At 41.4% G+C, this 14,438-nt stretch overlaps 1 protein-coding gene and 3 non-coding genes across 4 annotated transcripts; all 4 read right to left on the minus strand.

Annotated features, from left to right (window-relative positions):
* Positions 1-1,268: 1,268 nt before the first annotated feature.
* Positions 1,269-8,750, minus strand: LOC120065295 (60S acidic ribosomal protein P0-like). Its single transcript, XM_039016177.1, has 8 exons — positions 8,713-8,750; positions 8,092-8,200; positions 7,629-7,804; positions 7,265-7,352; positions 3,248-3,394; positions 2,579-2,764; positions 1,954-2,094; positions 1,269-1,503 (listed from the first exon to the last, which is right to left on the minus strand). The coding sequence occupies exons 2-8, from the start codon at positions 8,143-8,145 to the stop codon at positions 1,351-1,353; spliced, it is 945 nt and encodes a 314-aa protein (XP_038872105.1). The 5' UTR covers positions 8,146-8,200; positions 8,713-8,750; the 3' UTR covers positions 1,269-1,350.
* LOC120065753 lies at positions 2,189-2,317 on the minus strand. Its single transcript, XR_005478707.1, has one exon. It is a non-coding gene; the product is annotated as a small nucleolar RNA SNORA63 (small nucleolar RNA).
* On the minus strand, positions 2,976-3,122 carry LOC120065751. The gene has a single exon (XR_005478705.1). It is a non-coding gene; the product is annotated as a small nucleolar RNA SNORD15 (small nucleolar RNA).
* On the minus strand, positions 3,507-3,635 carry LOC120065752. The gene has a single exon (XR_005478706.1). It is a non-coding gene; the product is annotated as a small nucleolar RNA SNORA63 (small nucleolar RNA).
* Positions 8,751-14,438: the final 5,688 nt, after the last annotated feature.

The raw sequence follows: 14,438 nt of genomic DNA on the forward strand, positions 1-14,438 counted from the left end.
CCTTCTGTGGAGTTTATATGGTGGTTGGCTACCAACTTTACAGTGCATTACCGCCACCAACTGGACTGAAGTGTGGAACAGAGACAGTGAAGGTCTAAATCCTACCCAATATTATCATTTATTTTTCCTTTATTTAACTAGGCAAGTCAGTTAAGAACAAATTCTTATTTTCAATGACGGCCTAGGAACAGTGGGTTAACTGCCTTATTCAGGGGCAGAGGACACATTTTTACCTTGTCAGCTGGTGAATTCAATCTTGCAACCTTTCGGTTACAAGTCCAACGCTCTAACCACTAGGCTACCTGCCGCCCCAAATCTACCCAAGGAAATGAAATACATAATGAAATGCTCCATCCCCTGAAGAATTCTGCAGCAGTTAACTTAATCCTGGCTCTTTAACCCCATTACTCCTCAAATATAATAACAATTGCTCCCTTTCCCACCCATATTTCTGGAACTGAAATAGAACATGTTCCACTGTCTCCATCTTCTCCTGATAATGACCACACCTCCCAGTTTCATATGTTCACTGTTCTTATTAACCCATTGGCTTCTGCTTTACTGATTGACAATTCCATCTCAACATTAGGATGTTTAAGAGCCTGCTTGGGGATAACATCCATTCCACTCTACTTCCACATGAGCTGGCACCCAGAGGAACATCACAAATACCCCCATCCGTTTCACTCTATACATGCACTGCACTGTCTGCCACACCTGACCTATTTTTAGGGTCCTTAGGACCATCTTTGAATATAAAGAAAGCATATTGTGTTCACTTACAACTGAATCTACTCCTTCCTCAACATCTCTTACCCCTTCAAGCAACCCTAGATATATCACTGGCTGAGGGAGAAACCATGGGGCTAGCAGTTCAAATAAACACATGACACACACATGAAGGACTGAGATTAACTAGTCTAGTTTCTGAACTTCATTAATCCTCTGCATAATCCTTGCAATTGCAAGTCTACCCAATGGCATTTGTTTAATTTCTTTACTCATTGACATCTATATTCTTGGGTAGCTTACATATTTTCAGGAATTTTGAAAACTCGATCTTTGCTTTGTCACAGGTTACAAACTTCCCTGCCTTCCTTTCGGGTCAGGATACTCTGAAGAGTTAGGGTTTGATGTTTTTCTTTTACCGCATATTGAACAGTCTGACCTGACTAGAACCTCATTCATGTGTTCCATACCAATTAGGTTGTGGCCCAAAACATGACTTTACACTCAGCCACTTGGCTAAAACATGAACACAAAAGTGGTTTGATTTTGTGGAGGTTTTTATTACATTCAATGATCTTCTTGAATTGGGTCAGCAACCATAAGAGTAGTGTCGGCTGCCTTCTAGTCGAATAGGCCAAAGCCCATGTCGTCGTCCGAGCCCTCCTCAGACTCCTCCTTGGCCTCCTCCTTAGCGGCGGCTGGGGCAGCGGCAGTCTCGGCCACAGCCACAGGAGCAACAGCGAAGGCAGTGGGGTCAGCCAGGTAAGCCTTCACCTGGGAAAAGAGGGGGTAGAGAAGCAATGTTAACTCAAATGGAGATAACATGCCAATGGATGACCTGGTGTCCGAGACCAAGCGTCCCTGCCTGCCGTGGGATGCAGACAGACAGGTTGATGTGTGCAGGGGGAACGACAGCGCAGTACTGAACAAGCTGCACTGTAACTTATCCTGCAGCTGGGACACTCAATTGTGGCCTATTCAAGAATCAAACTGTGGCCCCCTATCCCTATGTAGATGTTACAATCAAGGATTTGACAGGCATAAACGATGTGGTGAACATTCCTAACCTAGAGGGCAAGGTGGCACTACGACCATATTACTTATAAATTCTTTCAGACTTACAGCAACATCCTGAGGGCTAGGTTTTGTTTGTGGACTGGGCCAGCATTTGATCAGTCATCCATTTCAATATCATGTGGTCCAAATGTGGGTGGGATGCTATACCTTGTCTGCCAGGGGGAAGGAGTAGTCAGTCTCCACGGCAACAGCCAGGACTCTCTTGTAGCCGTTGATGATGGTGTGGGGAATGGAGGCCAGAGTCGGGTATCCGATCTCCAGACACACACTGGCGATGTTCCTCACACCCTGAAAGAGGACAAGTTGTGGTCAGGACAGGCATGACCGCGACTTTCAGCACTTCACTCAAGTCTGACTGTTCCAGTACATATTTGCTAAATTTGTGTCTGAAACCAAGCGTCCCTGTCAGCTGTGGGATGCAGACAGACAGGGATAGTAGGAAACTAGTTGATGTATGCAGGGGGAACGACAGAGCAGTACTGAACAAGTTGCACTGTAACTTATCCTGCTTCCTCAAACTAAGAGAATACGTTCCTGAACTTGACAGCTACAGTGTTGCAGTCCTTTTCAATGGATCATTTTCACTTGTTTTCAGAACATAAAATATTGAGACAAGACAAAGGAGGAAGGGGAAACTAATTAAGACTTAATGGGACACAGTACTACATTTTAGTCAGTTTAATTTACTATTCAAGGCATCAATAATAAGAAATAGATTTTGGGTCATGGACTCAAAGTATCTTTACAAGACAGTGTGCACGCGCTTCCTCACCTCCAGGAACCTGGCGTGCAGAGCATCCTCAGTAATGTCGAGCACCTCAGGGCTATAGACACTACCGCTATCATACACCTGCTGGATGAGCAGACCAAAGGAAAAGGGCGAGATGTTCAACATGTTGAGCAGCGTGGCCTCACTGGCTCCCACCTTGTCTCCAGGCTTGATGAGCATCACATCGCTCTGTAGGGAGAAATGAAGGGATGAGACACTTCGTCCAGTTTATTTCATTTTCCGAAACGCCCTATTGTTTTCTATAGAAGAAAACATTACAATACTAACCCTACACAAATCAGTACTTGTGTATTAGACACATGGAACACAACAAAGCCTAGCAACAGCTCAAAGTTATCTATCTATCCAGCCAGCAACATATTTGATCAAATCAGGAAACCCTTCTCAGACAAATGCCTCGATGTCTTCAACTGAAAAAACACACTGCCCTGGGGAGCTGAACCCAGAGACACAGAACGTGACTCTGACCCAGTGACCGCAGAGAGACTGTGTCCTGTTCCGACTCGTCATCGTCTCATCACTGAAGAGCACCTCTTATTTAGAGGATGTATTACAATGTAATTCCACTATCCCATTAGTCTAAAGTAGAGCCCACTAAGCAGACTGGCTGAGCTACTGCCTGAGGACTTAGACTGCAGTCGTCTCACTTACCAGGATTTCAATGGTTCCTCTGGAGATCTTGGTGGTGATGCCCAGGGCCTGGAAGAAGGAGGTCTTCTCAGGACCAAGCCCAGTGTTCTGGGCTGGCACAGTCACGTCACAGGGGGCAATAGCGCCGGCACGAGCAGCAGCTGGCACCTGAGGGACAGATGTTGAGGTTAGGGGGCAATCCAGCTATGGCTCCGATTCAAACAAAAGAGTGGAGTCCATGGGTACATCCCATGAGACTGAGCAAATTCAACAGGAAATTATGTTTGAGACCAAGCGTCCCTGTCAGCCGTGGGATGTAGACAGACAGGGATAGTAGGAAACTAGTTGATGTGTGCAGGGGGAACGACAGAGCAGTACTGAACAAGCTGCACTGTAACTTATCCTGCATCGTTATTTCATCTTTTAAGCAGACTCCAGAAACGGGATTCTACATCAAGGGCTATACCATTTATTACTATTTAATAATATTGTATGTGTTCCAAATGGCATCCTATCCCCTATATAGTGCCCTGGTCAAAAGTAGCACTTTATAAAGCAAATAGGGTGGCATTTTGGATAAAAACACCCCCCACAAGTTGACAATTTAACCTTAAATTCACTAGGGTAGGGGGCAGCATTCGGAATTTTGGATGAAAAGCGTGCCCAAATTAAACTGCCTGCTACTCAGGCCCAGAAGCTAGGATATGCATATAATTAGTAGATTTGGATAGAAAACATTAATGTTTGTGAGTATAACAGAACTGATATGGCAGGTGAAAACCTGAGGAAAATCCAACCAGGAAGTACTATTATTTTGAAAGGCTGTTTTTCCATTGAAAGCCTATCCACCATACAAAGACTTAGGACCCAGTTCACGATATCTATGGCTTCCTCTACATGTGACCAGTCTTTAGGCATTGATTCAGGCTTCTACTCTGAAAAATGAGGGAGATACAGCACTTACAGCCACGAGTCCTGCGCATGACCGGGAGCGCGCATTTCTTGTTTCTCCTTTTCTATTGACGAAGCTTTTGCCTGGTTGAAATATTACTGATTATTTATGACAAAAACAACCTGAGGATTGATTTTAAACATCGTTTGACATGTTTCTACTAACTTTTATTGTACTTTTTTGACTTTGTCTTGATGTTGAGCGCGCCTTGTGCCTCAGAACTAAACGCACCAACTAAACAGAGGTTTTTGTACATAGAGGGACATTATCGAACAAAACAAACATTTATTGTCTAACATGGCGACCTGGGAGTGCCACCAGATGAAGATCATCAAAGGTAAGTGATTAATTTTAATGCTATTTCTGACTTTTGTGAGCCCTCTTCTTGGTTGGAAAATGGCTGGATGGTTTTTGTGGCTAGGCGCAGATCTAACATAATCGCGTCGTGTGCTTTCGCCGTAAAGCCTTTTTGAAATCTGACACAGCGGTCGGTCGCATTAACTTTTTAGGGATAGGGGGCAGCATTTTCACTTTGGATGAATCGCGTGCCCATAGTGAACTGCCCCCTACTCTGTCCCAGATGCTAACATATGCATATTATTATTACTATTGGATAGAAAACACTCTGAAGTTTCTAAAACTGTTTGAATTATGTCTGTGAGTATAACAGAACTCATATGGCAGGCAAACTTCCAAACAGGAAGTGGGAATTCTGGGGCTGGTTGATGTTAAACTCATTGTCTATTCACATCCCAGTAAGATATGGATCTGTTCGCACTTCCTACGCCTTCCACTAGATGTCAACAGTCAGTAGAACGTGGAATGAAGCCTCTAGTGTGATGTGGGGCCGGATGGCAGCTATTTGAGTCAGTGGTCTGGCAGAATGCTAGTTCCTGGTCACGCGCACTAGTCATGATATGGCCATGCGTTCCATTACTCTGTAGACAAAAACGAACGCTCCGGTTGGAACGTTATTGGATATATATGGTAACAACATCCTGAAGATTGATTCTCTACTTAATTTGACCAGTTTATTCGACCTGGAATATAATCTTTTGAAGTTTTCGTCCGAGTTCGCCTGGACCGGCGCCAGCGTTTGGACATGTGAACTAAACATAATTGGACACTAGTAATGGACATTATCGAACAAAACAATGATTTATTGTGGAACTAGGATTCCTGGCACTGCATTCTGATGAAAGATCATCAAAGGTAAGGGAATATTTATGAAGTAATTTCGTATTTCTGTTGACTCCAACATGGGAGAAATGTTGTGTATTTCTGAGCGCCGTCTCAGATTATTGCATGGTATGCTTTTTCCGCAATTTAAAAAAAAAATCTGACACAGCGGTTGCATTAACAAGATGTTTATCTTTCATTTGCTGTATTGGACTTGTTAACCTCTTGACGCCAGGGATCAGATTTTTTTAATTTATTTTTTATTTTAAATAACGTTCCCAAGGTAAACTGACTATTTCTCAGGTCCAGATCGTAGAATATGCATATAATTTACAGATTACGATAGAAAAACACTCCAAAGTTTCCAAAACTGTCAAAATATTGTCTGTGAGAATAACAAAACTGATTCTGCAGGCGAAAACCTGAGAATCTAACTCGGAAGTGATATATATATATTTTTTAATCTGTGTTTCCTGGCCCGTCTTTCTTCCATTTAAAGGGGTATCAACCAGATTCCTTTTCCAACGGCTTCCTCAGGCTGTGACATAGTTTCAGGCTTTTATTTTGAAAAATGAACGAGATCTTTCAAAAGTAGTCAGGTGTCCTCGGAATAGTGCCTGCGCGCCAGAGGGGAGCTCTCCATTTTGCTTTTCTCTCTTATTGAATAGGTTACGGTCCGGTTGAAATATTATCGATTATGTTTGTTAAAAACAACCTGAGGATTGATTATAAAAAACATTTGACATGTTTCTACGACCATTACGGATACTTTTTTGGAATTTTCGTCGAACGGAACGAGGCTGTAGTTTTCTGAACATAACGCGCAACCCAAATGGCGTTTTTTTGTTATAAAAGTAATATTTATCGAACAAAAAGAACATTTGTTGTGTAACTGGGAGTCTCGTGAGTGCAAACATCCGAAGATTATCAAAGGTAAGCGATTAATTTTATTGCTTTTCTGACTTTCGTGACCATGCTAATTTGGGGCTAGCTGTTCTAGCATTGATTGATACACTCACAAAAGCTTGGATTTCTTTCGCTGTAAAGCATATTTTCAAAATCTGACACGATAGGTGGATTAACAACAAGCTAAGCTGTGTTTTGGTATATTTCACTTGTGATTGCATGATTATAATTATTTTCAGTAATATTTTGCGCCCTGCAATTCAGCGATTGTTTAGTAAAATGATCCCGTAAAAGGGATCCGTAGCGCAGAGAAGTTAATGTGTGAAAGTTACATATTGCTAAAAAATATATTTGAATTTCGCGACGCTGCCTTTTCAGCGGAATGTTGTGGCTAGAAAGGTTAAGGAGAAGTTTCTTTAAATGTATGTTAAACACTTCTATCTTAGATCAATGTTTATGATGAGTATTTCTGTAATTTGAGGTGGCTCTCTGCACTTTCACCGGATGTTTGTTTGAGACAATGCATTTCTGAACATAACGCGCCAATGTAAACTGAGATTTTTGGATATAAATATGAACTTTATCGAACAAAACATAAATGTATTGTGTAACATGAAGTCCTATGAGTGCCATCTGAACATCAAAGGTTAGTGATTAATTTAATCGCTATTTCTGATTTTTGTGAGCCCTCTCCTTGGCTGGAAAATGGCTGTATGGTTCTGTGACTAGGCGCTGACCTAACATAATCGCATGGTGTGCTTTCTCCGTAAAGCCTTTTTGAAATCGGACACTGTGGTTGGATTTACAAGAAGTTTATATTTAAAATGGTGTATAATACTTGTATGTTTGAGGAATTTTAATTATGGGATTTCTGTTGTTTTGAATTTGGCGCCCTGCAATTTCCCTGGCTGTTGTCGAGGTGGGACGAAAGCGTCCCACTTGTACCTGAAAGGTTAAGACCAGAGGTTGTAACTCAGCGCCTGGTCAGAAAGAACACTAACCTTGTTGGCCAGCAGCATGTCCCGGATCTCAGCCAGGTCCTCCTTGGTGAAGACGAAGCCCACATTTCCTTTGATGTGGGGCAGCAACCTGTGAAGACAGCAACAATGTCAACATTGCACATAAAACCACAAATGACACAAATAGCAAGACTGAGAAAAGGTGTCTGAGACCAAGTGTCCCTGTAAGCCGTGGGAAGCAGACAGACCGGAATAGTAGGAAACAAGTTGTGCAGGGGGAACGACAGAGCAGAACAAGCTGCACTAACTTAATCTGTTTTGCAAATAGCCAATCAGCGGCTAGTTAAATAGATTTGAAAAGTTTCACCTAGCCATTCAGACCAAAATGTGTTAGTTTAGAACGTACTTCTCCAGGGCAGGGTTGTTCTCCAGGTGGCCACGGATGGCTTTGCGCATCATGGTGTTTTTACCCATGAGCACCACAGCCTTCCCACGCAGAGAGAGACGAATGGCCTGCATCTGCTTCGAGCCCACATTGTCTGCACCCACAATGAAGCATTTGGGGTAGTCATCCAGCAGTTGCTGCAAAGAATAGCAAGTTAGTCAAACAAGCAGTTCTAAATTCAGTTTGAGGAAATGTAAACCCTCTACCATTGTATAAGCAAGACTAAGCAAAATATTTATCCAGTTCACTACCATGCAAGTGTCTGAGACCAAGCATCCCTGTCAGCTGTGGGCTGCAGGGGAAATGAGAGCAGTACTGCACAAGCTGCACTAACTTATCCTGCTCTGTCAATGGCCAAACATAAGATATGGTTCTATACTTCCAAGCATTATTGTTCTCAAAGTCAAGTGTTATGTCAACCTACGATGATTTTCATAAAATAGTTGGACTTCCACGTGGTCCTGTCTTCCCTCGGCATCTTTGCAGTGCTTCGAAGGATCGCTTTAACAGCTGGTTTAAAGACAGTATATTATCTAAGGAAAAAAAATATATATTTTAGACATGCAGCAGGTTCAAATCAATGACACCCATCAGTAACTAGTAACATAGTCACTAAAGCCATCTAACTGGCAGTCATTCACCCACTAGCTTCCAAGCAATAACGTTAGCTGTTTCACGGCAAAAAAAATATTATCTTTAGCAGTTAACGTTAGCTGACATTATACCAAGAGTATACCTTATCTCTATTGCTAGTTACGACTTGTATATGTACGTGGCTTTATGATGAACCGGAATATTAGTAATAAGCTAACGTCAGCTTAAATGTAACAGTAATAATGGTGGCACATGGCGGTAATCACCGTGCCAAGGAGGCCGCACAGACAAAATAGAATATAAACTAAGAATACGTCATCATAATTATGTTTCCATATTACCATAGTACTGTAGTTTACTGTAATAAACAAATTCTTTTTCACCCAATATAGCAAAACACATTTTAACGTGTAATCGTACATGAAGACTCAAGCCGGTGAAAACCCCTTACCTCGCAGTAAGGACGCGTGAAAGAAAGAGAACGAAACCGGAAGCGAAAAAATAATATACAGCACAAACAGCCAATCACAAACTATTACGACTACTCTGTTCCACAGACATGATTGGCCACCATCTGTGTCACTCATTTGTCGGTTGCTGACTCTGGGTGCGTTCATTTTATGGCCCTGTCCACACCGGCGGTGCTCTACCGGTGCGGAGCAAGCACGGAACGCAGATGAATGGTGACGGGAGTTTGTCAAGATCAAAAGAAAAATAGATGGCGCAAATGATAACATAAAACTAAAAGATCCATCCATACCCATTTGTTTATAGTGTAAGCTCTGAGCATTTAATGTGTGTGTCTTGTGTAATCGAGACAAAATCAATGACAGTGTCCAAAATAAAATCTATTTATTGGCATCCACCACATTTAATTAAAATGTATCAGCAATCAGGTACCATATAGCATCCCAGAAAACACAACGACGGTACATGGGGAAATAAAACAGGTGAGGGAAAGTAAAAAAAAACAATTACATACAGTATGGGTGGGGGGATAATTTATCTGTAGGGAACTAAGGGGATCAAATGATTAAAGTAAAAAGGCTGACTTTCCAATAAAAGGCAGAGTAGACTCCCTAATCAGACAGGTTGCCTCCCACATAGGTTTGGAATTTCAGAGACTTCAGAGAGCAGAGAACTAAAGCAAATAAATGTAGGCTAAAAGCATAAATAAATGTAGACAAAAGAAAACAATTACAATCCCTGATAATTTACACAGGGTGAAAATAGTACTTTGAAGGGCCTAGAGATACATCAAAGCAAACATGCGCTCAAGCCTCTCTTTAAAGGGGCCCAGTTCCATTCCAACATTTGGGCTGGTGCCTAAACCTGAGGCCATAGCTACTCTCAAGAAATCTACTCTTTCCAGTAATTTGAGGAACTCGTTGAAGTGTAACTGTCCAGGACTAGATTCAGGCACTCGGGCAGCACTTACACTGGTTATCATTGTCTGCGTCTCCAAAGCACAGCTATAAAAAGGCTACCAGAGTAATATTTCACAGCGCTTGATACATTATTTGGCACACTAACTTGATCATTCACTGAACAATTTAGGATTTACTGTCATAGAAAGAGAGCCTGACTTAAAGTAGAGTCAATAAGAAGTACTTTTAACCCTACTTCTGTTACACCTCAGTCTATACATTTCAAAATTAATTTAGAATATTACATTAGCAGCATTTCCTCAATAACCAGGCTACGTGAAATGTGGATTCATCATGTTCATGTCAACCCAGTTGCACTACTAGAAACTCAAGGTTACTATGGCACAGCAAGACTGAAAGTGCATAAAAACCCCACGTCTTCAGGGTGTTAAAGAAACCAAACCTTTCCAAACACATCAGAAATGGCATCCCAGCCTGAGGGCAGACCCAAAGTTTCACCCAATAGCAACATGTAGTAATTTTACAGCAACTGCCGACTATACTGTGCTGTGAGGCAATCCTCATTGTTTGCCCCTGTTTTGCTGACCCCCAAAACCCAGAGGTGCATCTGAAGTCTAAAATGGATTCCCTATTAGTCTCTTCTTCATTTACACTTCATTGTAAGCTATTGGCTGAGTGACAGCAATATTAAGGTTGTATTCCAGGTGTTTGCTTTCGCCTGTCCAGTACTTTCACATCAGTGCATATGGAGGAAATTAGATAAGAGGGAGCCACTAATTGTTTGAGATGCAATCCAGGACACTGGCTGGTGCAGCAATTGTTGTTCTGCTCCATCATAATGGCTTCACCAATCTGATCGCAGCAAGGACTTGGAAGTCCACCATATACAGTGAGCTCCAAAAGTATTGGGACAGTGACACATTTTTTGTTGTTTTGGCTCTGTACTCCAGCACTTTAGATTTGAATTGATACAATGACTGAGGCTAAAGTGCAGACTGTCACCTTTAATTTTAGGGTATTCCTAGCATCCATTGATTACATCAAGCGTGTGTGACTACAACGTTGTTGGATGCATTTGCTGATTCTTTTGGTTGTGTTTCAGATTATTTACCATACATTTCTTTTGGGCACAAAATGTAGTGTCATTTTAGAGTCACTTTTATTGTAAATAAGAATATGTTTCTAAACACTTCTACATTAATGTGGATGCTACTGTAACAGTTTAACTTTAGTCCGTCCCCTCGCGCCCCGACCCGGGGACCCTCTGCACACATCAACAACAGTCACCCACGAAGCATCGTTACCCATCGCTCCACAAAAGCCGCGGGGGAACCACAACTTCAAGGTCTCAGAGCAAGTGACGTCACAGATTGAAAGGCTATTAGCGGGCACCACCGCTAACTAGCTAGCCATTTCACATCCGTTACACTCACCCCCCTTTCGACCTCCTCCTTTTCCGCAGCAACCAGTGATCCGGGTCACGGCACCAATGTAACAGTATAACTTTACGTCCGTCCCCTCGCCCCGACCCTCTGCACACAGCAACAGTCACCCACGAAGCATCGTTACCCATCGCTCCACAAAAGCCGCGGCCCTTGCAGAGCAAGGGGAACCACTACTTCAAGGTCTCCGAGCAAGTGACGTCACCGATTGAAAGGCTATTAGCGCGCACCACCGCTAACTAGCTAGCCATTTCACATCCGTTACACTACCATGATTACATTTAATCCTGAATGAAAGTTAGACGCACAAATATCATACCCACAATACACAACATTACAATAACAGGGGAGGTCAGAATTTTTGGGGGGGTATGATATTCATGCCTCTAACTTCCTCACTCATCATTATTCACAATTCATTCAGGATTATCCATAATCATGGTAGCATCCACATAAAAGTATAAGTGTTTAGAAACATTCTATAATTATTTACAATAAAAGTGACTCCAAAATGACATAATACATGTAATTATTGCGTGCTAGGAAAATGGGACCAAATATGAAACTTGACTACTTTAATACACATGAGTAAATTTGTTCCAATACTTTCGGTCCTCAATGAACAGAAAGTGGTGTAATTTCTAAATGGTTCACCCGATATGGATGAAAATACCCTCAAATTAAAGCTGACAGTCTGCACTTTAACCTCATAGTCATTGTAGCAAAGAGCTGAAGTACAGAGCTAAAACAACAAATGTGTCACTGTCCCAATGCTTTGAGCTCACTGTAACTCAGTGTTAAAGACATTGCATTGAAAATTTGGCATTAGCACAAATATCTTAATTCTTTCAAAGTGTTCAGAAATTAAAATGAAATGTATGTATATATATATATATATATATACATATACACACACACACACACACACACACACGTGCCAAGGGATGACAACTGGTGTGAAAACCCTTTAAAATGATTTAGCATAAAAATATAAGCAACATGTGTAAAGATAAAATCTCTTCTTCAATGACACAAATATGAAACATTACAAGGTCACTTGAAAAAAATATAACAGTGGATGATTAAATAAGTATATCAATTACCAACAAAAACAAACGCTCAAACCTGCCCCATTGCAGTTATTTGAGATCATTGACTGGTTGGGTAGGTTACTTTCTAAATGTAATCCATTAAGATACTTAGTTACCTGTCCAAAATTGTAATCAGTAATGTAAATTTTGGATTACCCAAACTCCATAACGTAATCTGATTAGGACTACTTTTGGATTACTTTACCCTTAAAAATGTCCAACGCAGCAGTTCTCAATATCAAATATTTTTGGGGGTAACAATTAAAGTACCTTATTGTGATTTTTTTCAATTCAAATGGTCAAAAAGAAACCAAAATAGCTTCTTAGCAAAGAGCAATTTGTCAAGCAAGAATTTGTAGGACTGTTTGGGAGTGGTCTCAGTAGGGAGGGGAAAGTGATGGCAGTGATGTTTGGAACTCTTATTGGTCTATTAACTCATTTACCATTTGTTTTTCAAACAGCTCTTACCCTAAAAAGACATCACAGTATTATTCCAACCTCAGTGTGGAAATATATATAAAAAACAAAAGAAAATCACATTTGACTGCGCTGGGCCTTTAAGAGGCATTAGAATGAGAAAAAAAGGATCCATCAAATGCATCTGGTGTGTCATCATAGTATTCTCAGACTCGCTCAGGTGAAACTAGCTTAAATTTGTATTTTTTCAATGCTGAAATGAATGTCATCAAGAAAACAAGATGTCATAAGGTATTTTTTCCCTGCAAACATCCTTTCTGAATTGAAAGTAAACCAAGAAGTACTCTAGTTTTTCAAAATTATCTGTAATCTAATTACAATAGTTTTGCTGGTAATGCAACTCATCAGTTATTTTGTAATCAGATTACATGTAACCAGTTACTCCCCAACCCTGATAAGCCCCAAATGGCACCTTAATACCTATATAGTGCACTTCTCTTGACCAGAGCCCTATGGGCCCTGGTCAAAAGCAGTACACTATATAGGGAATAGGGTGCCATTTGGTAATCAGACCAGGTACTGACTCCAGATCAATGTGTGTCCAGATTACCATGTGACTGAGGACATCACAGGAACCCAGGGTTGTTCGCAAAAGGTTTTGGGGATGGCATGCCTCTCCAGTCCATAAGAAATTGCCTTGTTGCCTGAAATCCAACTGTGTGTGTATGTATATACAGTTGAAGTCGGAAGTTTACATCCACTTAGGTTGGAGTCATTAAAACTCGTTTTTCACCCACTCCACAAATTTCTTGTTAACAAACTATAGGTTTTGGCAAGTCAGTTAGGACATCTACTTTGTGCATGACACAAGTAATTTTCCCAACCACTGTTTACAGACAGATCATTTCACTTAAAATTCACAGTATCACAATTCCAGTGGGTCAGAAGTTTACATACACTAAGTTGACTGTGCCTTTAAACAGCTTGGAAAATTCCAGAAAATGATGTCATGGCTTTAGAAGCTTCTTTAGAAGGCTAATTGACATAATGAGTCAATTGGAGGTGTACCTGTGGATGTATGTCAAGGCCTACCTTCAAACTCAGTGCCTCTTTGCTTGACATCATGGGAAAATCAAAAGAAATCAGCCAAGACCCCAGAAAAAAAATTGTAGACCTCCACAAGTCTGGTTCATCCTTGGGAGCAATTTCCAAATGCCTGAAGGTACCACGTTCATCTGTACAAACAATAGTACACAAGTATAAACACCATGGGACCACGCAGCCGTCATACCGCTCAGGAAGGAGACACGTTCTGTGTCCTAGAGATGAACGAACTTGGGTGCGAAAAGTGCAAATCAATCCCAGAACAACAGCAAAGGACTTTGTGAAGATGCTGGAGGAAACAGGTACAAAAGTATCTATATCCACAGTAAAACAACTTCTATATCGACATAACCTGAAAGACCACTCAGCAAGGAAGAAGCCACTGCTCCAAAACCGCCATAAAAAAGCCAGACTATGGTTTGCAACTGCACATGGGGACAAAGATCGTACTTTTTGGAGAAATGTCCTCTGGTCTGATGAAACAAAAATAGAACTGTTTGGCCATAATGACCATCATTATGTTTGGTGGAAAAAGGGGGAAGCTTGCAAGCTGAAGAACACCATCCGAACCGTGAAGCACGGGGTTGGCAGCATGTTGTGGGGGTGCTTTGCTGCAGGAGGGACTGGTGCATTTCACAAAATAGATGGCATCATGGAGGCAGGAAAATTATGTGGATATATTGAAGCAACATCTCAAGAAATCAGTCAGGAAGTTAAAGCTTGGTCGCAAATGGA

Source organism: Salvelinus namaycush, chromosome 20 (assembly GCF_016432855.1).
Source record: "Salvelinus namaycush isolate Seneca chromosome 20, SaNama_1.0, whole genome shotgun sequence".
Lineage (NCBI taxonomy): Eukaryota > Metazoa > Chordata > Actinopteri > Salmoniformes > Salmonidae > Salvelinus > Salvelinus namaycush.